This window comes from Gobius niger (genome assembly GCF_951799975.1).
Source record: "Gobius niger genome assembly, chromosome: 2".
Classification (NCBI taxonomy): Eukaryota; Metazoa; Chordata; class Actinopteri; order Gobiiformes; family Gobiidae; genus Gobius; species Gobius niger.
In genome coordinates, this window is record NC_136853.1 from 15,986,669 (window position 1) to 16,012,015 (window position 25,347).

Consider the following 25,347-nt stretch of genomic DNA (forward strand, 5'->3'; position numbering starts at 1 on the left):
TAATCTTCACTTTACTGTGCGGATGCCAAACTACTCCTGGTATTATTACGCCTTACAATTTGACCAGTTTTGGAGCTATAGTGGAGAGAGGGAGAGGCTAAATGCTAACGCCGTCTGCGCTGTGTTTACGTGACTGAAGGCACGGGTGAAGACCAGACAGGTCCTAAAGAACTCGTCAAAGCTAAGGTAAGAACATATCTCAGTATGTAAAAACGGTGGCCTATTCCTTTAATGTTACATGTCCTATAGGCCTGAAGCTGCCCCTCCTTTTCCTGCTGTGAAAATATTCGTGACAATATTTTTCACCTGGGCAGGAAACACGGCCACAGACACCTGATGCATATTCATCTCCCATGTACCCAGCTGGCACCTGCAGAGCCAGTCGGGGTGCGCTAATGGCTCCAAGCACCGGCAAATCTCTCCCCCGGGTCTGGACGCCCGCCCCCCCGACGTAGTGAGAGGTTGGGGGAGGATGTGGGAGGGGGCAGGCTCGTTTGGCTGAGGGCAACCGTGAGCGTTTGGCAAAGCAGCTGGAAATGAATGTGGGCAATAGGGCGACTCCAGCTCGGTGCCTTTTTGATGGCTGTTACATCCCACTTGACATTGTGAATTTCGCCGCAAAAAATGGGAAAATACGGACAAAACACCAGTACCTAAACACGGCGGCACCCTCCCTCGCTCTCACGCACGCACACACTCACGCGCACACACAAAACAACAGTGTTCACATTTTGCACATTTTTACCAAAACAGTTCAAAAACAAAGACACATGTTTTTTGTTTTTTTGTTTTTTGTTTTTTTGTGAGAGAGAGAGAGAGAGAATACATTCATTCCAAGCGACTTACAATATCTGATAATTAGACAGAGCAATTACATCATGGCTGAAACCTGAGTTATTTCAAAGTATTCCCAAATGAAACTGCACAACGTCAACAAAAAACAAAAAGTAAATAAATGATCAAACAATGCCTTATTATTCTAATTATTAGCATGACTAAAGCTATGCTAGATATTCACACACAACAACATGGATTCTCTTAGACTTAGACATGATAAGGTCCAGTCAAAAACACAGAACCACGGTAAAGTAAGCGGCGACACTTTCTGAAGCACAAAAGCCTCAAAAAAAAAAAAAAAAATATTATACACATTTATAACACAATTTCCTATATTCATTGTTGTATCTGCCCTTAGTTTTAGCCTGAAAAAAGACCCCCGAGAGTCCGTCTTCTTCTGGCTTGTGTCCGGCGAGGGCAGGTGTGGTGTGTGGGGTTGACAGGTTGACAGCCGCTGGATCAGGTTCAGCAGGTTGTTGCTCGTGGCTTCACAGGCCGGGCTCATAACCCCATCACCTCAAAGGTCCTCATAGTCCAAGAGCTTGGAGTGCTGCCGCGTCTTCCACAGCCGGTACAGGCGGAAGTCGAAGTACATCTCGATCATCTCCTTGCCTGAGTGCAAAGTGACAGTTTAGACCTTCAGCGTTAAGGGAAGACAGAAAGGTTTGGCTCGGGTTTGTGCTGCTATGAATAAATCTGCTCAAGGTCCACAAAGTTTACCCTCTGGCGTGTGCCCAGGGTCTGGAAATAATGCTGTCATTGCTCTTAAAGGCACTATACCAGAGTTTGAACCAAAATGTGACGAAATTGGTGTTTTTTACCGTCACAGCCATCCTTTGGAGTCATATGTGACGGGTTAACCCCTTTTTCCACATATTGACAATTTAGGTTGACCATACACAACATCAACAAATCATAATATGCAAACCAAATTGCTTTTTACAACATACTTTTATGAGGCAAAAAAAAAGTTACCTACAAAAAGAAAAACATATCCGGTATAGGTATTCAAAGGAATAGTTCACTCAGTCACGCTAAAAGACCAAAGAGCATTTGGCCTCTCCCAGTGTATTCCTATGGCTCCAAATGGGGTGAGGTTGGAAGCTACCACGCTCCTCCACACAAAGACCGGTACGTATCAACTCGTCTAAGCTCAGGTAAGAACATATCACAGTATGGAAGAACTGTGTGCCCTCCTTCACGAAAAAAGACCAAAGATGTTTTTAGCATTGGCCTCTCCCAGTATATTCCTATAGCTCCAAACGAGGTGAAGTTAGAAGCGACCAAGCTCTTCCACGGGCACACAGACCAGACAGGTACGTATCAACTCGTCTAAGCTCAGGTAGGAACACATCTCAGTGTGGAAGAACTTTGCACTATTCCTTTAATCTCTTAAACCCCCAACCTGAACGGAGTACATTTTCTCCAGTGTGCCATTACCCAAATCTAAAAGCTTCTTGAAAAAGGAAAAGAAAACATGAGAAAATAAGCCACAAAAGAACAAAACAGAAAAGCAACACAAAAAAAACTATCATTAAAAGTAATTTATTTGTGTGACAGTGCTTGATCCAAGTGCTTAAAACTGTAGTGCTGCCCCCTGCTGTTCTGACATCTCACAATTCTTGATCACTGTTGACATGACATCATCAAAAGTATCGTAATCGTAATAAAAAGTATTGTAATCGTCCTGCAAAATATCGCAATATGTCGGAAAATCGATATATTGTCATACAACGCAAGGAAAAAGATCAGTTTTTGTGGAACTTAGCTTTCAAATGAGGCGTTTGGCCTATAGTCTGTAAGCTCCAGTCAAGAAGCTTTTACATTTGGGTAAAGCCGCACTGGAGTAAAGCACAGGTTGACTATTTACTAGTGGTGGGACTCGATTAAAAAATGTAATCGAGTTAATTATGGCCTTTGTAATTGATTAATCGCAATTAATCACATTTAAGCATCATTATTAAAGGGATGTATTATAGGAATAAGGTTTATTTCAGATGCTTCTTTGTGTTTTCCTAACTCATTTGAAGTGGAGATGTGAGGCCTGTGGGATCATTTCAAACACTTCAAAGACAATAGCAGTTTGATTTGTTTTTAAAAAGGTTTATTGTGCTAACTGTTCTCATTTTCCAGCACTTGAGTGACCTAGGGATACAGTCAGTGGCACTCTTAAAATAAATCCACCCCTGCAGCTTGTTACTTGTGTTACTACATCAAATGTCATGGCTTTTTTTTGTGTACGTGAAGAGGTTTTCTTCATCGTCTTTAACTGAGCTCTTGTTGAAAAGGTTAAGTGTGTTCTCTGGTGTTTTGTTGCCACTACTGCATTTATGTGGCACAGCTTCACAGCTTCACAGCACGGGGTTTTGGCAAATCACTAGAAGTGTGTGTGGTGAGAGGTGGAGGAGGCTCAGGGGGACAAAGAAATGGTGGTGGTCAACTGAGCCACTTCAGCTCCGTGCTTTATTTGCAGGTCCCACTTGTAATGATTCATAACAGCTTGAGCAATCAGGAAGTTTTGCAGTGGCCGCACTTTTAGTCTAGTGTTCGTCACATAACAAGAAACCTCTTTATTATAAATGTTTAAGTACTCCACTCAAACAAAGATGTGAGAACTTCAAAATTGATAAAGTTAGGGGGAGGAATGATGCTATCAGCTAGAGAGACTGCAATGCAATGTTGGAAAGCTGTGGTAATTGCTTTTTTACTTCTCTGTTCTCTGAGCAGGGGCAAGACTGTACATTAAACGGCAACTTCCAGAAGAGCACTGCGCACTTTGCGAAGACACAATGCTTTCACATCTCTCTTTTCTTGGCTTTAACAGATGATTGTGCTTTTTTTTTATATACAGCAATATCAAGATTGATTTAAGAGCAAAAATAGTTTCAATTTCAAACTAATGAGTGATTAGCGCTCTCGCCAAAAACAATAGAAGGTCCTCCCTGTTTAGAGAGTGCAATGACTTTATTCATTATGCTTCGGTAATGCATTTAAATGAGCCAATAACTGATTTATTTGAAGTCCACATTTGATTTGTACTATTGCCATAAGGAATCTTTTTGTGTGTGTGTGTGTGTGTGGCTATAAATAAAGTTGAACCACTTTGTATTAACTTTAGCTGATGTAATCAGTCTGGCCCTCTCTGCTCAGGCTGATGCCTCCGCGTCCCAGATAAAGCAGAAGAAAAATGAATGAATGGGTGATCTAATCAAATGGAGTGTAGATGCCCAGTTGCTCTTGAGGGGAGAAAAACATAGCAATTCAAGCGTCTACTAAATAATGTGTGACTGGCTATAGCCTACCACTCATCTATAATATCTATAATATCTATAATATCTATAATAATATAATATCTATAATATCCCACTAACCTCATGTAGTAAAATGTAGAAATAATTATTATACCCCTGCTCCTAGTATGAAATATATGCATTATTATTATTATTATTATGTTTCAACTTTCTGGGTTGGAATATTTTTTTGATCGATTGCAATTTCTCTGTGTTTTGGGGCTATACGATGGTAAATCGAATGGTGCGAAGATTCCTATATGAGCTTTATTTTCATAAGCCTGCCCCACTTTTACTACCTGGTGGTGGTCACCCTATTGCTGGGTTGCAGGTTCTACAATGTGATGATGTCACCGGAACCAGTGGGGGGCAGGAGTCAGTTTTACACTTTCACAAGTCGTGGCTTAAAAAGAAAATGTATGAATCACAAAAATGATCATTAACATCAGTCACTGGGTCCATGATCTCTCTGTACAAGACCAAAAATGTCCTCAAAAACAAAATAATTGTACCGTTATATAAGAAGGCTGTGATGTCACCTGCAACCCAGCAATTACTGACTTGAATATTTTAGTGGATTTTCTTTTGTGCAACAGAGAAAACCTCAGAAATGCATGGAGGTCAACATACTAACACTATGAACCCTGTGCTGTACGGTTTTCCTCACGGCCTTGTCCTGTTCCCCTCCTGGTCCTGGAGAGATTTTTTTTTGCATATTTGTGACTCTACATCTATTGACTAAATTTGATAGTTTGCTCGTCCATCGTAGAATGCATTTGCAGAGGTCTGAGAGTACGGGCCGATATGACCAGCTGCACACCACGCTGCAACACACTAGAAACTCCACTCTACGATGTTATTTTGGAAAAGCAATATAAGGGCATTGTTTAAATATTTGCCCATTGTACTGTTGCTAGGTTACATGGTAGATTCCACTTTGCCAGGTCAAAGGTCCGCTACATTATGCACTACATAGAAGCCAATATTTCTTTATACATGCATGCTCCCTTCTCCGAGCCTGCTGTTTGTGGCAACAATCTTCAAGCACACCCTCAAGGTTATGTAAGTTCAAATGCACATGAAGCGCAGAGTAACCACTTCTGAAACAACAGCAAAAGGACCAGCTGGAAAATTTAGAATGGAGGAAATCACATCTGAATCTTTAGAAATCTCCCACCAAGGATTGTTTTTTTCTGTTTAGTTGTTGTTCCCTCCCTCTCAACAGATGGACATTTTTTGCTTTACCCCTTGAGGAAATCTGAATTTGCACACCATAACACCCAGCGTGCCTCACAAGAGATCATTTTACTTTTTCACTTGGTGGCCGTAAGCTGCGTGTTGGCACAGCTGCCCTTGTGATAGACAGAAGCTCAAAAAAAGCCTGGTCTAAAGCACTATATTTCAAAAACGCACTGGACGACTGAGAGCGTCCACAGTTCATGTAGTGTCGATGGCACACAGTAATGACGTGATGATGAGTGAATGGTTGCATGCAGGGGCTCACCCTGTGCCGACAGCTCCAGCGGTGACTCGAACTCCACTGAATAAGGCCTCATCAGATTCTTCAGTTTCTGGAACAGCTGGTCGCCACAGATAAGAAAGCACAGCCCAATTAATCCTATACTGCACTTGGAGACGTGCACAGCAGGAGAGCTCATCCTCCCCTCTCACACCAAAACAATAACACAAACACGAGCGGCCATCTCATTATAGAACAGCAGACACACATGCATCCTTCCTGCGCTCGTTACAAGGACAGACTGCACCAATACCCCCGGATGACATTTGTGTTTTTCACCAATTATTAGTCTTTGATTTATGGCCGGACTCCCGACCGTGTTAGAGCTGTGGAAAATTAAAGTTCTGCTGATGCACATGAAACTAATGTGAAGCTAAAGCAAATGTGTGTGAGACTCAAACCTCTGTGTCAGACAAATCAAAGAACTAATATCTTTGTTTTCTATACTCTCAAAATGGGAGTGGTGAAAAAAAATAGTGCTTTTATTTTTTTTCCTCTTTTCTTTGAAATAGATAAAAGCAGGGCCGCAGCGGGAGGGAAGTCTGATGTGGGATGGGGGAAGCGCCCTCAGAGATATGGGCAGAGTAGTTTGTCTGTGGAGAAGAGAGAGAGGATATGGCAGATCACTCTTGACTGCATTTGCTTCAGTCACCTGGACAAGTCTGCAGTGTGTGCCGGCCCACAGAGGCTGGGATTGTGCTGACACAATCAAACCTCTGTGAAAGGAGAGAAACTAGGGCACACTCTGCCCAGGTCTGAATATTATTCATCGCCCCCAAAATCTTTGAGCAAGTTAATCCCATACTTCATGAGTAAATGTTATAAAGTTCCCATTATCGGTATTTGTATCCAAAGACATGTTAGAGCCATATGAGCCATGATAACCTCAGGGAGTGCAAGTCCAGACAGGACTAAACACAGTCTGGTTGCGTTTCAGTTTTATGCAGCTAAAATCTGGAACAGTCTTCCTGCAGATGTGCAAATGAAAACTGAAAGTATTTAATCTGCTCTCTTTTAATTTATTCTTAATTAATATAATGAAATGTAATGAATCCTTCTTGCTTTGTAAAGCAATTTCAATTGCTTTGTTTATAATCCCTGCTCCACAAATAGACTTCCCTTGCCATAAAGCAGTAAATGTATTTCGCTGTATTTCACAACAGCATGTTCACAATGAAGACACTGCAAACATAGATGTATTCAAACAAAAACGCAAATAATATATACTTTAAATCCAGCTAAAAATGTATGAAGTATATCCTTTGTAAAAATTTGCTGTTGGAAGTACGGTAGGGTACACTGGTACACTGAGCGTTATCCTCTTATTACTGCATGTACTTTATCTCTCAATCAACTATGACACCAGGTTTCCTTTATCCTAGTCTGTTCATCACTATGCACACAGAGGAACCCCTGCCTAACAAGGACTGGACAACTAGAACTGAAGCTCCAACAAGGACTGGACGTTCTTCCATGGCCCGTCTGCTGAGGGACCTGGGTCTATCTGCCTGTCTGTCCATGGGAGTTGATCTCTCTCCTTCTGTGGTTCTCTCCTGAGGTTTCACTTTTTCCTTGGAGTGGAGGAGAGTCTAAGGCACATTATCTTCTGCTGCTGACGCTTATTTAGACATTACATTACAGCTGTTTGTACATATGTGTATGATTGGCTGAACACTGCATTTGCTTGGACATTACATTGGTTATTGCTTCACTGTTTCACTGTTTTGATGTTTGGTGCAGCCCTGTTATGTGAGGAAACTCCTGTTGTGCTATTGGGCTGTACAAAACAACAAAACAGTCTGATTTAAGAAACGTTCAGCTAAATCGATTCAATGGATTTTGTCTGTCATCCTGGATGTCAAAGATCCCCTCTTTAATTAGCTCCTTCAACTGTCTAATTATTTGTTCTATATTGAATGTGTAGAAAATAATCTTGAAATGTGTTTTTACAAAAAGTCAGTTCAGATTTCAGAATTTGAACAAAAGGCACTTTATCCGCTTTCATTTCTCCCATGTCGAAATTGCTTTGAGATCTTTGGGGCTGAAGAATGCACCATTTTTAGTTTTCTTTTTGGACGTGCACACTTCATTTGCCGCCTGAAGGGGAGCAGATATCAGCGATGCACAGTCTACAATGCCGGCTGCCAGACTGTTCATCAAGAACGGAGAGATCCACTTTATGTAACAAAGCGCTCCGGCAGACACAGAATGTTGGGTCAGATAAACAGCCCTGTCATGTGGGGGTCTACTTGTTCCTCCTTTTCTTTTATGAGAAGAAAGTAAAACATCCAGAACAATCACAGAGAGGGGCACTGCTGTATTCACAGACAGCTACATTACAGAGGAGCAGGTGCAGGCGAGGCACACAGACAATGGGTGAACTCAGATCCCAAATGAAAAAGAATCGCTAACCAAATCAAACTCACATAAATGACGAGGAACGGAGAGACACTGGGGGAAGCACAATTTGTTGTGTGCTCAATAGTGGATGAGTTTCACTTTGAAAATATATTCTTTGTGTCACCTGCTTTCCTTTAAAAAATAAAAGGATCAGCTATACTCCTGGAATTTATTTTTGTCAGTAGGTGTCAGTAGTGGACCCTGCTCTGTCCAGGAGGAGTATCTTGACTTAAGATTCCTGTTATTAACATTACATTTTCCTCTCACAGTAATCTGTGTAGCTGATGGAGTGGCTTCTGTGAAGTACCTTCTCTCCGTTGGGGTTCCCCAGGACGTAGCAGCCCATGATGTGAATGAGGTTTGGCTCAGGGTTGATTTTACTCATCAAGCGACTTAATCTCTTCCAGAATCTGTGAATAACAAAATTCAGACTATTATTACTTGTGATATAGGAACAAGGAGCTGAACGATTAGCGCTCTTATCTCACAGCAAAAAGGTCCCGGTTAAAGGGATATTTCAGGATTTTTGATGTAGGGCCTAATTTCTTAGCTATCCAGAGTGTTGTTGATTTCTGGAGATATATATATTTTTAATTAATGCAGTCCTTATATTTAAAGAGTTTAGTGGTGCTAGGCCAGCACATGTATATGGTAACTAGTAGCCTGCTTATATTTGAGCAGCATCAGCTTCCTGGTTGTAAGCTAAAGCGGCCGGCATTACTACAAATAGAATTCAGAAAAGGAGCTTTCTACAAATCTGATATGGCAACGTTTGGAGGACTACTCCATGATTTTGAAGAGGTTTTTAATGTAGGCTACTAGTTACCATAGACATGCACTAGCCTAGCACTAGCCTAGCACCACTAAACTCTTCAAATACTGCATGAATTTAAAAACAAAATATCTCCAGAAATCAACAACACTCTGGATAACAAGGAAATGCCAAAAATCCTGAAACATCCCTTTCACTTTAACCTTAACCTTAAAGGAATAGGCCACCGTTTTTACATACTGATATATGTTCTTACCTTAGCTTTGACGAGTTCTTTAGGACCTGTCTGATCTTCACCCGTGCCTTCAGTCACGTAAACACAGCGCAGACGGCATTAGCATTTAGCCTCTCCCCCTCTCCTCTATAGCTCCAAAACTGGTCAAGATAGAAGCTACCAAGCTCTTCCACGTTTTCCCTATTTAAATATGGTTACGTGAAGTGTTACACTACAAAGTATAATTACACAAAATTAAACAATGTGGATTTTCTAAGCGGATAAAAGGGGGATTATATTGTAAGGCGTAATAATACCAGGAGTAATTTGGCATCTGAACAGTAAAGTGAAGATGACCTGTTTTGGAGCTATAGAGGAGAGGAGGAGAGGCTAAATGCTAACACCGTCTGCGCTGTGTTTACGTGACTGAAGGCACGGGTGAAGACCAGACAGGTCCTAAAGAACTCGTCAAAGCTAAGATAAAAACATATCTCAGTATGTAAAAACGGTGGCCTATTCCTTTAACCTAGGTAGGTTGGCCAGGCGGTCTATCAGGAGCATTAAAGGTAAGGTTAACGGTAGAATACATGCTAACTGTTTTAAAATGTCTCTGTAAATAAAGACTCACTGGGGTCAAAACTTGTCATGTATTTCAGTTTGGACTATTCATAGCAGTCATAGGATAGTGAGTTTGGTATAGAATAATTGGCAGTGAATGGGCTGAAAAATCAACACGTTTCGAATCAAAATCTAAATATCTTTACATTATGTAAGATAAGATGAGCCTTTATGTAAAATGTTTTTGTGATTGGGAGAGAATTAACATTGTCACTGGTAAATTCCTTATTTGATTTGAACGTGCGTAGTACAAAAGGGGCCTGGATTGATTATGAATTATTAACAACATTCATACATACAGGTCCAGTCAATCAAACCAGCTAGATTCTCTTTACTAAAAGCCAACGTTTTGCCACAAAGCATGAATGTAGCTTCTTCAAACTGATTAGACATACCGTATATTGATCGTACCTGGATGTTTGTTGAAATGCCTACACAATCTACCTTTTAACAGACTTACAGTCAGCATTAACTTACTGGCTCATATCTTCTTCTTTTTCAACCTTGGCAAAGGTGGCGACTTTATTCTTGAGAAAGTACAGATGACCAGGACCTCCCTGAAAGAGAAAACACTCCAATTACCTCCCTGAGGTTGCAGAGCCGACGGTAACGGCTGTGAATGCAGATGCTCAGCAGTTGTTTAACCAGTACAAAATATATAAAGAATCATAGCAGAAATTGATATATTGAACAGAAACAGAAGAGCTCAATTTATTTCTTAATCCTCATTCATTCTTCATCTACCTTTTGGATCTTAAGGTCATACGAAACAAGCATCGTATCTGTTTGTGGTTTCAATGAACATGCATCATTTTGCCTCTGACCTGACAAAAGATGAGCATTCTCCAAAACTTGCAGCCCCGTCTGTAAGCCGTGAGCTTCTTCTCGATCTCCTCTGTTGGAAACACAAGAAAAGGATGAACTGAGCAGCGAGGTGAGTGTAAAGGTGAAGAGGCATTTCAAAAGAATCAAGTGAACAGGTAGAACAGTCGCATAAAGGATTATCTCTGGTAGTTGAGTTCTAGCACAGTGTAATATCAGATTCAAAGGAGAAAGTGTAAATGATGCCTCTGTAGGAAAAGAAAAACCACTGTAAAAAGAATCAAGATACATCACGTCAAATTTGAAACCAAAGTACATGCACAGACTTCAGACTAATAATCTGAATTGAGCGTACAGCTAATCATTAGTCCTATCACACATCTGCGGGACAATTTAGTGTTTTAAACCAGAAGATTATTAATAAAAAGGTCATTTGCATAACAAGAATATTAGCACCATTGTTCCAACTATTCTTCCCAGTTCAGCTCATAATTGCAATCTTGGCACAGGAAATTGCTCTTTCCAATTTCACATGGTTATTAATGTGTCTGGAAAAAAATAGTGTAAATCTACAGACCGGCAAATCTACAATATACTTTCAGCACACTATTGCTAATATGCAACCAAGAAAATGGATTTACATTCACTTTACTTTTGTGAACATCTTTCAATTCTGCTTACTTCCTTTTGACTATCATTCAAGAAGTTAAATAAATATCTTTATGCAAATCTGCTCAAAAATAAATCAAAGAAATACATTATGTGATACAATGACTTTGCCACATTTCTTGTTAGCCACTAAATATAGCAATGAATGATACAATAGAATCCTGTATATTATACATAATGTGCACATTGACCTAGGTTATATTGTCACATGACAAAAACGGCACTCTCCGCCATGTTGACTTAAATTTAATGACTGATGTAAACATTAGCAATACACTTTATGGCCAGCAGGGGCAACGCATTACTGCACTGAATACAGTGACCTGCCACACAGACATGCTTTCATAACAAATGTCATTCCTAAAATCCAGATGAACCATTGGCAGCTGTCTGAAAGTGTCTGAAAAATAGCATGGAAGTGTCAGAAAGGTTCTGTGCAGAAGGTAACAACGTCAACCAAGAAAGTGAATAATTTCTTTCAGGTTTTTTTGAATGTTTATTTTTGTTTATTAATGTTTGGACATTTTAAAATTTACTTGGCCAAGGTTAAGAGAGTTTTGCTGCTTACTCAGTATTTTGCAGTAACACGTGTGGTTAAATGTGGCAAATGTAGCAACAACAAAACAAAAAAAACATTGAAAACACCCACACTCTTAAACAAACTGAACACATTTTGTACTACTGCACATCACACATACAAGCCTCTACCCTTACCTAAAATGTCATCAAACGTCGCATGTTCATGGTCCTGGAATCAAAAAGCAACACAATTCATCAAAGCACTAGGTTTCATCAAAGAGACACCTTTATGCACAGCCCGTGTAGCTATTGTAAACTGCCTGTGCATCTGTTAGTGTTTGTGGCTAGACTCACATAGAGGATGGGGATGATTGAAGGGTCATCCCGGCGGATTATTGTGGGAACGTACTCAGCCTTGGGGACCTTGGACGAGATGAGCTACAGGGGGAGGGAGAGACAGAAAGGAGGCATGAGGGGTGAAGGGGACACACATGAGTTACAGAGAGAGTTTTATTCACTTGTGCCATAGCGGGGTCAAGGAGGAAAACTGAAAAGGTTCAAGCTTGTACTAGGTTGTTTTGAGTAGTGGATGTTTTAACTTTCACCACAAAGGCACTGAAAACCCTGAAATTACAAGCTGCAGCCTGGCTTTGAAGACATTGGCACTGCCTTACTTACCCTAAAATCATCTATTAACTTCTATTGTCACGTGGAGGTAGATTTCACGTTGTGTTTTAACAGCCGACTCACCATAATTTTGGGCGGTATGAAGTCATCCCCTTCACACGCCTGCCGCTCCTGCTCCTTCTCCTCCTCCCAGTCCATACCGTCGTCCTGACCGCCTTCATCCATGGCACTGGACGCCTGTAAATCTCCACCTGAAGCACAAGACAGGACCCCGGTGAGTCGGGCTAACGCCTGTAACAGGATGACGCTGGTGGCAGGTATGTTGCAAGAAGAGAACGAGGAGAGAAGCGAGGGGACGGATGGGACTCTTAATGATGGGGCACAGCGGAGTGACAGATGGAAAAAGGCCACTGCACAGCTGCGGCGGCACAAAGCGAATGAGTGATAGCGACAGGCGGCAGGGTGTTTGAGGGCAGCTAACAAGGAGAGCCACTTGTACATTATAAAACTGTAGGCTGTAGCCGTACTCGATATACGCAGGTTTAAGATATTTGTCACAGCTCTAGGCATAGAACTGAATAACTTTGCATACATATGTGATTGCTAATTACAGTGTTAGAGGGGCTTCTTGCCACCAAACAATAACAATATGAAAATCATTTTAATACATCTTATCCGAACATAAATTCTGCCAGCAATCAACTTGGTCCGGTTCTGATTGCTAACAAAAACAAAGGAAACTATAAAAGTCATTAAAATGTTTGGGATTCTTTGTGAATCATTGGAAACATCTCAGACCATATTATTGAAGGACTTTACTCCAAGGAGATTTATTAAACACCATGCCCTATATTATAGCTTTCTATATTATTTATGTACTCGTAATCATTGCTCAAGAAGATAACAGTAAACACACAGCCCCATAGAGCGCACGTTTATGTGAAGAAACCAGTGAGTCAGTGCTTAAGCTGCTCAAGACGTTAGCATGCTACCGATTAGCAGTTAGCTTCTACACGATAAGCCTCTCCAAGAGAAAGCCCTGAACCAGCCTCCAAACATCTAGCCTTGGATACAACGAGTGACAGAGGTCAGAGCTGTTACTATTACTGTTAGTATTTCCTCAGTGTTCATACATGTGTTTGCAGTTTTGAAGCCAGTTACTAACCGTTAGCATGCTAATGTCTTGAGCAGCTTAACCCTTTAATAGTTCAATAAAGTGTGCTCAACCGTTTGGTAGAGCACACTTTATGGAATCATGTGTTGTTTCTAATTCTACCTATCTCTACAATTCTCTACCAAGTGTGTAATACTTAAAATATCCAGTTTAGATAAGGATTGGACTAGTTTGGACTGGTTTAGATCAAGTTTAGACTGGTTTAGATCAAGTTTGGACTGGTTCAGATTAAGTTTGGACTGGTTTATATCACATTTTGACTGGTTTATGCTGGTTTGGACTGGTTTAGATCAAGTTTGGACTGGTTTAGATTAAGTTTGGACTGGTTCATATTAAGTTTGGACTGGTTTAGATCAAGTTTGGACTAGTTTAGAAGTTTGGACTGGTTTAGATTAAGTTTGGACTGGTTCAGATTAAATTTGGACTGGTTTAGATCAAGTTTGGACTAGTTTAGAAGTTTGGACTGGTTTAGATTAAGTTTGGACTGGTTCAGATTAAGTTTGGACTGGTTTAGATCAAGTTTGGACTAGTTTAGAAGTTTGGACTGGTTTAGATTAAGTTTGGACTGGTTCAGATTAAGTTTAGACTGGTTTATGCTTCTTTTGACAACGTTTAGACTGGTTAGGACCAGGTATAGATTGGTTTATATTGAGTTAGACCAGTTTTAGACTAATTTAGATCAGGTTTGGACCTGATGGAAAAACAAAATTGTGAGGGTAACACTAAAGGGTTAAACACTGACTCAGACTGAGACTCTGTTGACATGACAAACACAGAGAAAGGTTTTCTGTTTCCGTTTTGATGTGTTAATTTAGTCTGAGGAGAGAAGCAGATCTTTAGTAACTCCTGCTGTAGCTTGACAGACAGAGCTGCTACATCTGTGTCACGTTTGCTGGATATTTCACATAAACGTGCGTCTCTGGGGCCGTGTTTTTACTGTTATCTTCTTGAGCAATGATGACGAGTACATAAAAATGCCACTGTCAATCAGTTGTCTTTCATTTTCATCCTGAGTAGAGATATTTTTACATGTTGTAGTAGCCTACTACATGCTTTACTTTGGTATTCAAAATAGCCACCGGAACTATGTGTGATGTCATTGGAAACGCATGTATGGAGCCAATAACTAAAGTATAACACTGTAGAAAGTGGTCAATCTACTCTTGACATTTGAATCTCTGCTCCCATGAGGCAAAAGAGGAATTTATGATTTAAAAAAACATTACAACAAACTTCATCGTGATCATTCTTTGCCACTATTTGGTTCCGCAATAATTAAACTCGGGGCTTAAAGTCACACAAATCACGCTTGTAATGACTCTACCACTAATCGAAAGCTATTGTGTTTTATTTCACGTTAGTTTATTTGTATCAACACAGAGAAGACGTTGCAAAGTTGTTGAGACGACATAAACCATAAAGCTGTCCAATACATGTGTATTATCACAGTTAAAGGTTTTGATGTGAAGGTTCGGTTGGAGAATGTGACATTAAATACCTCTAGTCCAAAACAATTATTTCCGGTAAATTTGAACAAAGAATACAATTTGTTGCATCGAAAACTGAGATTGTGTAAGATGGGAAATGACAAATGTTTTTCAGGACGGAGACTGAATGTAATAATACCTTTCCCTTTAGGGAGAAGAGAGAATCAGGCACCACCTACACAACAGTTCATTTATTTTCCATCTGAACACACACACACACACACACACATGCACACACACACACACACACACACACACACACACACACACACACACACACACACACACACACACACACACACACACACACACACACACACACACACACACTGACGATGGAGGCGGAGAAAACATCAGAACGCCACACAGACGTCAACAAACAAACCACACATGCCAACGCAGCAGAGGCTTATCAAAGGTCCTACAAAGACTTGATTTAGGCTATTTTTTTAAAGGGAATCTTTACCCCATGGGCTCAAACAGAATCAGTACTCAAGCAAGAAGTTTGATGTCTAGATTATACAACTCAGAGGAACATCATGGAAATCTCCGTGTGACGTCCCCTGGAGGAAGGGCTGGCCTGTGAGAGAGGCGGACTACATTTACAGGATTACTGAAACACGCATGTACAAAAGAGGGCGTGTACGCATTCGAAACTTTTGTAAAACCCCAGTTCTTCTTAGGGATGAGTTTTTAAGCACGTTTTTTCAGGGAGCATTACATTTCCAATCCTTTCCCAGGAAAATAAAATCATGTAGAAGGCCATTTTGTTCCACATCTACCAAAAGCTGATTGCTGACAAATGTAATCTATCTGAAATGAGAAAAAAATGGGCTGAATGGAGCGAAGAGCAAGGCTGTTGACTGCTCTGAACCTCAGAACCACTTGAAGAAGCTCAAGTATCAAATCAAGTTGTTATTGTAAAGCCCATTGTCACAATATGAGCTGCCTCGCAGGGCAACGAAGACCCAGTGGAAAAAAAGAGAAACCTCGAGAAGGAGGGATCCACTTCTGTATAGACCCAGGGCTGATGGGAGTCCGTCTGCATACAGGGCAGAAGACTGTCTGGGAAAGTGCAGTCTATCACCAGTGACGATAAATTATCAATTCAATGTTAAATAGAACAAAAAGCTTGGTATGTTGCAAATTAAGATCAGCCACAACATTTGATTCATCTGCCTATTTTATGTAACTCCTGTGGCGGCACAGTCATCCTCGAAACACTGACCGATAGATACTGACTGCTGCAGACCAAGAAAAGCACTGCACTTTCTGAGGATGTGCCCAGTTGTTTACCATAACAATTTGCATCTCATCATAAATCATAAACCACATGTTTGTCCCAGTAACATGCCACAATGCACTGTGTTTGGTTCATATCAATAAGATGTTGAATATACATGTGTGCTGATTACAGACTTAATATAGCTAAATATGCTAAATGGCTTTCAGCTCAAGAGCCAGCTCTGTTTGAAATTAATTAACAACAAAATGTAGAGAGCTCTTCATGAAATGAACCGTTATCAGGCTGGATGTGTAACTGGGAGTTAAAGAGGATACAGAAATCTTTTCTTTCATCTTCCTGGAGTACAACAGCAAATAACCTGTGAGCAGTATTTTATTTAGTGAAAAAAAAAAAAAAAAACTTGCATCAGCTTGTGAAAGTGTATACTTCTATTTTGGCTCAGGTCAAGGTGTGCCAGGGCATCCTGATCACACTTTTCACTGCGGATTTTCCTAGTTGGCCAAGAAATACAGTGTGCAATTTATTTATGCATTTATTTATTTGACCCTATAATTAACCAAAAGAGTCTGAGATAAACCCCATTGTGACCCCAGAGGGAAACCTGTGGGGCAAACCAGAGTACACAGAGAAAACCTACGCAGGCACAGGCAGAATATGCAAACTTCAGGTCGGAAGGCCCCGTCCAGCCTGGGAATGGAACCCGGGACCTTCTGCCTGTGAAGCACAAACGTTCGCTGCGCCACCGTCCCACCCGGCCATTGGGATTGTACAGAAAGATGATAATTCACAGAGTGAAGATTCATAGCGATATTCAAATGTCCAGATGAAGTGATGCACATGTACTTGTGTTACATACTTCTCTTGATATGTACAATAACCATGTCACCAAAGCAGGTGTGACCAGACAGGAAAGTACTCCCACCAGAGCCGGAGCTGAAACGGCCTCCCTTAAAGCGTGTCAAATGGGGGCTGTTACTGAAACACTGAAAAGGTTGCAGTGCAAAGACTTAAGTGTTAAGTGAAAATAAAGCCATCTACTCTCCCGCTACAAATTTTAAAATAAAAATCATCCATGCCCCGTGTAATTTTAGAGTGTAACGTAAAATACAAGTTTGTCCGACATACTTTTGATCCACACAGAGGACTCTTAAAGGCACAGTTTCACATTTTCAAACATATTTGGGGCTGTCTCCATAAAGGGATTAATACAACATGTCATGCACACACAGGGTCTGTGTCACTCACTGTCTTTGTGTTCATGAGCAGAGTCAGTCTTGACTGGGGTGGGGTCACTCCAGGAGCGGCAGAAACTCTTCGATCTACATTCAGCGAACGCTGGTGCAGCGGAGAGATAGTCACACACACACATCCCCACAGCAGCTTTGAAGGCTCAGACATACGTATGACCTGTGTCAGGGACAGCAACAGCTAACGCAGGGCCAGGATGCAACAGGGGGAGAGGGGGGGCACCTTTCTGCACTGTAGCTCACAACATGATCACACCACATCAGAACAACTTCATCACTCACAGACACTCACTTCCTCACAGATCTATAACTGAACTGAGCTTCAAATGGAGTCAAAGGTAATGGATGAAGAGGAATATTCTGGAGCAAAACACTTTCTTTAAAGGTACAATATTACGCCTTTCTGAGCTTTTAACCATGTTAAACTCTCATCAAAATCTGGTCCTCCAAACAAATGTAGTTTAATTTGCGCATGTTTAGTCCCTTTAAATCCCTTTAACTCTTCACACTGAAAACCCCGACCCACACTCCCGTGTGTCCTAAGGACATTTCCATGATGTTCCTCTGTGTTTTAGGCACCTTCACACAACTTGTGTAGCTCCTCTTTTCCTTGGGCTGGTTAGAATATTTTCCTGTACAGTCTTTGTAACTTGTTCAACTGCTGCTCTGGTCACATCAGGAGGAAGTGCGCACTCTGCTGGCCTAAAGTATAACTGCAGTTTACCATATAATTAAACATAAGCATATTGTTCAGACACATACTGTGTGCTATTTCAACACACTAAGCTAACCACTTTTCCACAAGGCTTTTCTGATTTTGGATCAGTGGAGACTCATTTTCCAAAATGATTTTAATTAACATTTAATTGGTTTCAGCCTCATCATGTTCAAACCTGACCCACATTCAACTTCTCCGTTCTTATTCTCACAAAAAACCTCTTATACATAACGTGATAATGATATTCTCTAAACTGCTGCATCCAAAATGGGAAGTGATGATCGTCATCATTTGAATGTGTTGAAGAGATAAATTTAGGCTTTAGTTTATAACTGACTGCATGACGCAGGTGACTGTGTATCTTTTTGATCTCTGACCATATAGAGCTTCATACATTTTTACAAAAGGATTGTGCAAGGGACAGCAGCATATAACTCGTCTGTGATATTTTAAATTTGAGCTGAATTGATCTCAAACTGCACTGGAGACATAGCAACACTCAAAGCAGGGGAAGAGGACAAACACCTACAGCGGATGCGTACAGTAACATGCTCTGAGTCACTGTGCCATCAGTCCTGCAGGGCATCTGATCTGGGAAAGCCTATCCGAGCCACTCGTGCACAAACACACACACACACAGACACTATATATACACACACACACACACTAACCCATATGAAGAAACAGCAAGCCCACAGATAACAGTGGGGTGAACAGAGAACAAACAAATCCACAAATCTCTGACTCACTCTGCGCTTTCATCCGCCGGCTGCCCACCATCCGAAGATGCTTCCGGAAGTTCCTGTGGCCCACGAACACACCGAGTGGAGGAGGGAGATTCCGGGCAGTGGAGAAACCCAATTGTAAATCAAGAGAGAGGAGGGAGCAGTGGGCGGGAAATGACAAAAGAAGACAAGCAGACATTACTTTTAGCTTCTGTGTCTGTATATATAGATGCAAGTAATTATAGGTAAATGAGAGTGTTTTCTTGTCAGAGTGAAGGGGAAATGCATGGTGTGTGAGCAGCAAATGACTCTTCAATGTGCCCGGGCTATAAGAAGTCAAGGGCTCAATTCTTTAAACATGTACAAGGTATTATTAGTTTCCTTCCGGCAACTTTACATTTACCTATTCACAGCAATAAGTCAATAATAATAATAACTGATCTTTGAAAGTAAGCAGGTGTTGGTAAAAATAAAGTAGCCATCACCTGAAATGCATATCGCCTCATTATCAAACAAAGCCCTAGATTCAGCTGAGGTTTTCCGACTTGCCGGCTTGTCCTGATTTGATGTTATATGCAGAAGCCCCAGATAAACATCCTTTCATCTTTGAGCCACCCTCCCATGTCACATCCACACTGGTTCAAGCTACCAACCGACTCATGATTAAAGATCTCTGCATGTGGTTGGGCGGGCACCAGTGTCGATGCGGCGGCCGGCGATCATAAAAACACATAAAAGGAGAAGAAAGGGTTTGGGAGTTGCTCTGTCCTTGGTTTACCTCCATAAAAGCATCTGTGTTTAAGTCTGCCAAGGTGCTGTTACCGTCTGCTTTATTGTGAATCAAATTGGTCGGGATGGCAGGGAAAGTTTGAGAGATTTTATCTGGAGGAAGAATGCGGAAATAAAACACATTCGAGGGCCTATCGGAATTCAATAAAAAACAAAATCTAATTTGATGATTTTTCTGTCAGTCACTTTACATTTGCGGCATGCTTTAACCAACCCATAGTTACCACAGGCGTGCCGAGAGAGGCCTCTGCCTTAAAGGAATAGGCCACCGTTTTTACATACTGAGATATGTTCTTACCTTAGCTTTGACGAGTTCTTTAGGACCTGTCTGATCTTTCCCCGTGCCTTCAGTCACGTAAACACAGTCCAGACGGTGTTAGCATTATCCACTATAGCTCCAAAACAGGTCAAGATAGAAGCTACCAAGCTCTTCCACGTTTTCCCTATTTAAATATGGTTACGTGAAGTGTTACACTACAAAGTATAATTACACAAAATTAAACAATGTGGATTTTCTAAGCGGATAAAAGGGGGGACTATATTGTAAGGCATAATAATACCAGGAGTAGTTCGAAATCCGCGCAGTAATCTTCACTTTACTGTGCAGTAATCTTCACTTTACTGCGCAGTAATCTTCACTTTACTGTGCGGATGCCAAACTACTCCTGGTATTATTACGTCTTACAATATAGTTCCCCCTTTTATCCGCTTAGAAGATCCACATTGTTTAATTTTGTGTAAATATACTTTGTAGTGTAACACTTCACGTAACCATATTTAAATAGGGAAAACGTGGAAGAGCTTGGTAGCTTCTATCTTGACCTGTTTTGGAGCTATAGTGGAGAGAGGGAGAGGCTAAATGCTAACGCCGTCTGCGCTGTGTTTACGTGACTGAAGGCACGGGGGAAGATCAGACAGGTCCTAAAGAACTCGTCAAAGCTAAGGTAAGAACATATCTCAGTATGTAAAAACGGTGGCCTATTCCTTTAACTTCTGAGCACGACTGTATCTGTCAATCACATCATTGCGGCATCAGTTGACCAACCGCACAGCCGTGTGATAGACTATGACAATTAACCTCTTAACCCCCACCTGAACCGAGCACCTTTTCTCCAGTTTAGCTTTACCCAAAAAAGTTGATGAAAAAGTTACGAAAATGGGACAAAAAAGTGACGAAGATGTGTGACAAAAACGCAACAAAACGGCAAGAGAAATGTGACCAAAAAACGTGATGAAAAGGTGACAAAAAAACAAGAAAGCAAGAAAAAAAACAAGAAAGCAATGGGAAAAGAAAGTTAAAAAAATAAGCGATGACCATGTGGCAGCTTAGATGAGTTTTGTAGGCCTTAGCTTTCAAATGAGGCGCTACAACTGGCCCTAAAGGCTGCGGTGACTTTATGGATTTGGGGAAACTGGAGAGAATCTTGGTTAAGGCGGGGGTTAAGAGCCACGCAGAGAAAGTTCACGTTATCAAGTGTTTTGTTCGTATTATCAATCAGTTGTTATAGTGGATAAAATGGTGATGAAGAAATGTCGGGAAATAAGGAGTTTGAGAGCGGTGCGCAAGAAAAAAAAAGACGCTAATGGAGAAAGAGCGTAGCAATAAAGAGCTAGGTAGTTGAGGATTTTGCCTTCATATTCAGCTCATATTTTGTGAATAAGCGGATTCGGCATCTCACCGAGCGCGCACGGCATGCTGGTCCAGGTTAAAGGTCGGGCCTACCCAGATCGTATCCCAAACTGTTAACATGACCGAGTGTGACACAGATATTGAATATTTTGAGCGTTAAAATCGATGTTTTAAAAGATTTTTGTAAGAAACGGGAACACAGTGTTACTGGGAAGAGAAAAAGAACTCGTGGCCCTCGTGGCTAAACCGATAAATGAATAAAAAACAGTTGTTGTATTAAGTAAATAGACGTATTGGTTACAAATAGCATTTTTTAGCCATATGTCAAACTTACTCATTTAATCCATTCGCGTCACAACGTTCTGGATCTTTTCTTTCAGTAGGAAATGTGATGAGTATGTATGGAGGCTCACACATACAACGCTGTGAGGTTCCTTTATTGCACTCGTGAATAGAGCAAAACTGAGAGCGTGGACATTTCGGGTACGGGACAGCCCTAAGATCGGACCTCATTGACAATTAAGAGCAAGTTTGTGGGACATATGGTTACATCCCAATGCAAACATTCCTTTATCACGCTTCATATTGGAGATACTTAAAGTTCACTCATTCATTTTTGCGCTTCTGTTCGCTCGTCATGTAGATGAAATAACACGGAGCTAATGACATTGACAGTGCAGATGGATCAGAGGGAGATGTCAGAGGAGCTGAGATGTACTGCTGGTGTCACTGTGCCATCTGGCCCTGGGTGACAAAGTAGGCGCCCTGAGTGGGAAAATCTAACTTCCACACTCCACTTCTGCAACCGATGTTACTGCCCCAAGTGCCTCTGACAAACTTCTCCTCCTGGCTTTACAGAGCTAATATGTATCACGGTCTGTCAGTTTATAAGTAAAAAGCATAAACTAATGAAAGTTTGAATGCCTCAATGCAGTGGGTGTCTCAAACTGGTCATACATCGTGATTATTTTAGCCTTACACATTTCAACTAAAGATTTATTTTTGATGGAACTAATGTAGCACCTGAAAAACAGGTCAAGTTCTGTCAGAAGTTTCTAAATGGGAGAAAATCTGCTTCATTGTTAATGACTGCAAACATCTGGCCCATGTGTCAAGTTGAGCTGCAGGGAGGAAAATCCTCCACTTCTGAAAGTTGACGGGCTCAGGCCTTCAAGTGCTGCATCCGAGTCTGGTTTAGTCAGATTACAGTGGTGCGCAGAAAGCAGAGCACACAGAGGGAGCATCGAGGCAGAGCGTCGAGTGCTGCCTTCAAATGAGCTTTGTCAGGCCTGCTCCTTTCTGCAAAAATCTCCACTCGGAGTTGCCAGTCCTTACACTGCAGGTGCCAGGCTGGGCGCGGTGTTAACGGCATGTTAAAGGGATGAGAGCCTGGCAGAGTGGGCCACAGCTGCATGCTTTATTTAGAGCTGGCGACAGACTGCTGCAGGCCAACAGTGGAGGGTTAGGCCCGCTCACATCACCAGCAGCTTAGATCTTATTAATTATCTCACCCTGCTACAAAGGACCCCGGTTATACTGCGCACCCCGCTCTCCACCGCTATCACTTTGGGAAGAAAAACAACTACGTTTTGACCCCTGGAGAATAAACACCAAATAAAAACTAGAAATGCAATGGCTGCGCCATTGCGATTGACTGCGGAATTGCGGGAAGCGAATGCAGAAATTGCATAAACTGTTCAAATTGCATAAATTGCTTAATTTGCATAATCTAATTTGCATAAACTGCATAAAGTGGTAAAATGCATGAATGGGTTAATTTGCATAAATTATGTAAATTGCATAAACTTTTTCAAATTCATAAATCCTAAATGGCATAAATTCTTAAGTTGCATAAATGCTTTAAAATGCATTAACTGGTTAAATCCCATAAAGTGGTTAATTTGCATAAATTATTAATATTGCATAAACTTTTATATTCCATAAACTGGTTGAAACTGTTGAAATGGCCTCAGTGCTTGATTGGCAGAAGCTGCACAAATGGCTGAAAGGCCTGGAGTCTCCCCATTGGCTGGATTCACCCCATACACACCAATGCAAAAATTTCAAACTCTCGTATAAAAAAACTGGAAAACGGCAGAAGGCCAATTTTTTCTCAAAACCCACAAGTTGCAGAAGCTAAACATGCACAAAGTGCAGAAATTGCATAAAATGCAGAAGAAAGTGCAGAAAAGCATGGATTTGCGGCAGCCCCATTATAAGTCAATGGGAAAAATCTCCGACATTTTGGCCGATTGCGGAAAAAACGTAAGTTGCAGAAGTCCCAAAAGTAATAGCACCCTTCTCCTCAACATGCGGAACGTTTTGATGCATAACTTGCATAAATTGCACAAAGCATGAAGGTGCTGAAAGCTCTAGAAAATCGGGAAAAAGATGGAAGAGGAATAATAATAAAGAACATGAAAACCAATAATTGACTGCGGAAGAATTCCGCAGTCAATCAATGAAAGGGTTTGCGAGCCCTTCGTCCACATTCCTACCCACAGAGGTGTAGTTATTGACAAGAGTTTTGTTTTCTTTTTACACTGAGCTCTGATCTCAATATTTATAGCACATTCTAGTTGTTTACTTTTATTAGCTTGTGAAGATCATTTGGCTAACACAGTTTGATGAGTCTCCAAACACACACACACATCCTCAAGAGTTTCACAATGTGTGAAAAGCTTCACTTTGCTGAAGTCGCTTCATCTTAATCGGAATTTTTTCATTTAAGACTCAATGTCCTTCTTAAAAAGACTCTTCAAGCTGTTCATATTTGGAGAAGTTGGACATTAAGACTGTGTATGATCGATGGAACACAGTGATTTAATCTAAGCATCAATTTTTAGAAAGAGCCTCTTCAAACGAACAGTTGCACAGTTGTAAAAACATTTTATGTTAACTATCGTCCTTAAACTTTCCAATGAAGTCTGTTGTTTCACTGTTCGCTCATGCTCATATACAGTAGCAGTTGTTATGGAGGCGGTTTTCCACTCATCAGCTACACTGCGTCCTTCGCTTAAACTCCTTTGATTAATTTGTAGCTCATAGATTCAAGGCTCCAATCCCTCCAAATAACTGAGATTTAGCCATAGTCAACTTGACATTTCATCATTTAAGTTTATTTTTTCAATAAGGATTTAAAAATATTTATTATGGCCACAATATATATTGGCCATATTGCAAATACATTGGGAGGAAAAGTAAGTACACCGTTTGGAATTTCTTACGTTTCTGCCTAAATTGGTCATAAAATGTGGTCTGATCTTTTTTTAAATCACAAGAATGAGTAAACTAATACCACTCAAACAATTACATGTCATCATATTTATATTGGCCATAACATTTAAACAGTTCACAAAATGGCGTGGAATAAGTAAGTACACCCTTGGATTCAACAGCAGGTTGACCCTCCTTTGGCAGCAATAACTTCAACCAGACGTTTCCTGTAGTTGCAGATTAGACGTGCAAAACAATCAGGATGAATCTCGGACCTTTCCTCTTTACAAAACTGCTGCAGGTCAGTAGATTCCCCAGATGTCTGGTGTGAGTAGATTTCTTGAGGTCATGCCACAGCATCTCAATCAGGATCAATCAGTCAGGACTTCATTTTTTATTCTTCTGAAACCATTCTGAAGCGGATTTGTTTTGTGCTTTGGGTCATTGTCTTGTTGCAGCTCCATCCTCTGTTGAGCTTCAGCTGTTGGACAGATGGCCTCAAGTTTTTCTGAAAAATATTTTGATAAAAAGGCCTTGAGGCAGAAAAGCCATGATTCTCCTGATGTGCTGTTACATTTTTCCTCCACATATGACGTTGTGTGTTCCTCTCAAACTATTCTACTTTGGTTTCATCAGTCCACCGTATGTTTTGCCAGCAGTGTTGTGGAGCATCCAAGTGCTCTTTCACAAACTGCAAACGAGCAGCAATGTTTTTTTTTAGACAGCATTGGGTTCTTCCGTGGCGTTCCCACATGAATTCATGAATACGTAAAACAATACAATGTTTTACGTATTGTAGACGTGTCAACAGAGATGTTTGCATGTGCC

General features: G+C 40.9%; 1 protein-coding gene across 4 annotated transcripts in view; it reads right to left on the reverse strand.

The window, feature by feature from the left end:
• Positions 1-489: 489 nt before the first annotated feature.
• nsmfa (NMDA receptor synaptonuclear signaling and neuronal migration factor a) overlaps positions 490-25,347 on the reverse strand; it is a 50,674-nt gene continuing 25,816 nt past the window's right edge. For all 4 annotated transcript variants that reach the window (XM_079582604.1, XM_079582603.1, XM_079582602.1 and 1 more), the window contains 9 exons: positions 18,909-18,961; positions 12,411-12,538; positions 12,015-12,098; positions 11,856-11,889; positions 10,475-10,545; positions 10,128-10,207; positions 8,354-8,456; positions 5,632-5,707; positions 490-1,449 (listed from right to left, as the gene is read on the reverse strand). In XM_079582604.1, the coding sequence (XP_079438730.1) occupies positions 1,355-1,449; positions 5,632-5,707; positions 8,354-8,456; positions 10,128-10,207; positions 10,475-10,545; positions 11,856-11,889; positions 12,015-12,098; positions 12,411-12,538; positions 18,909-18,961 (724 nt within the window). In that variant the 3' untranslated portion in view covers positions 490-1,354. The remainder of the gene's footprint in view (positions 1,450-5,631; positions 5,708-8,353; positions 8,457-10,127; positions 10,208-10,474; positions 10,546-11,855; positions 11,890-12,014; positions 12,099-12,410; positions 12,539-18,908; positions 18,962-25,347) is intronic.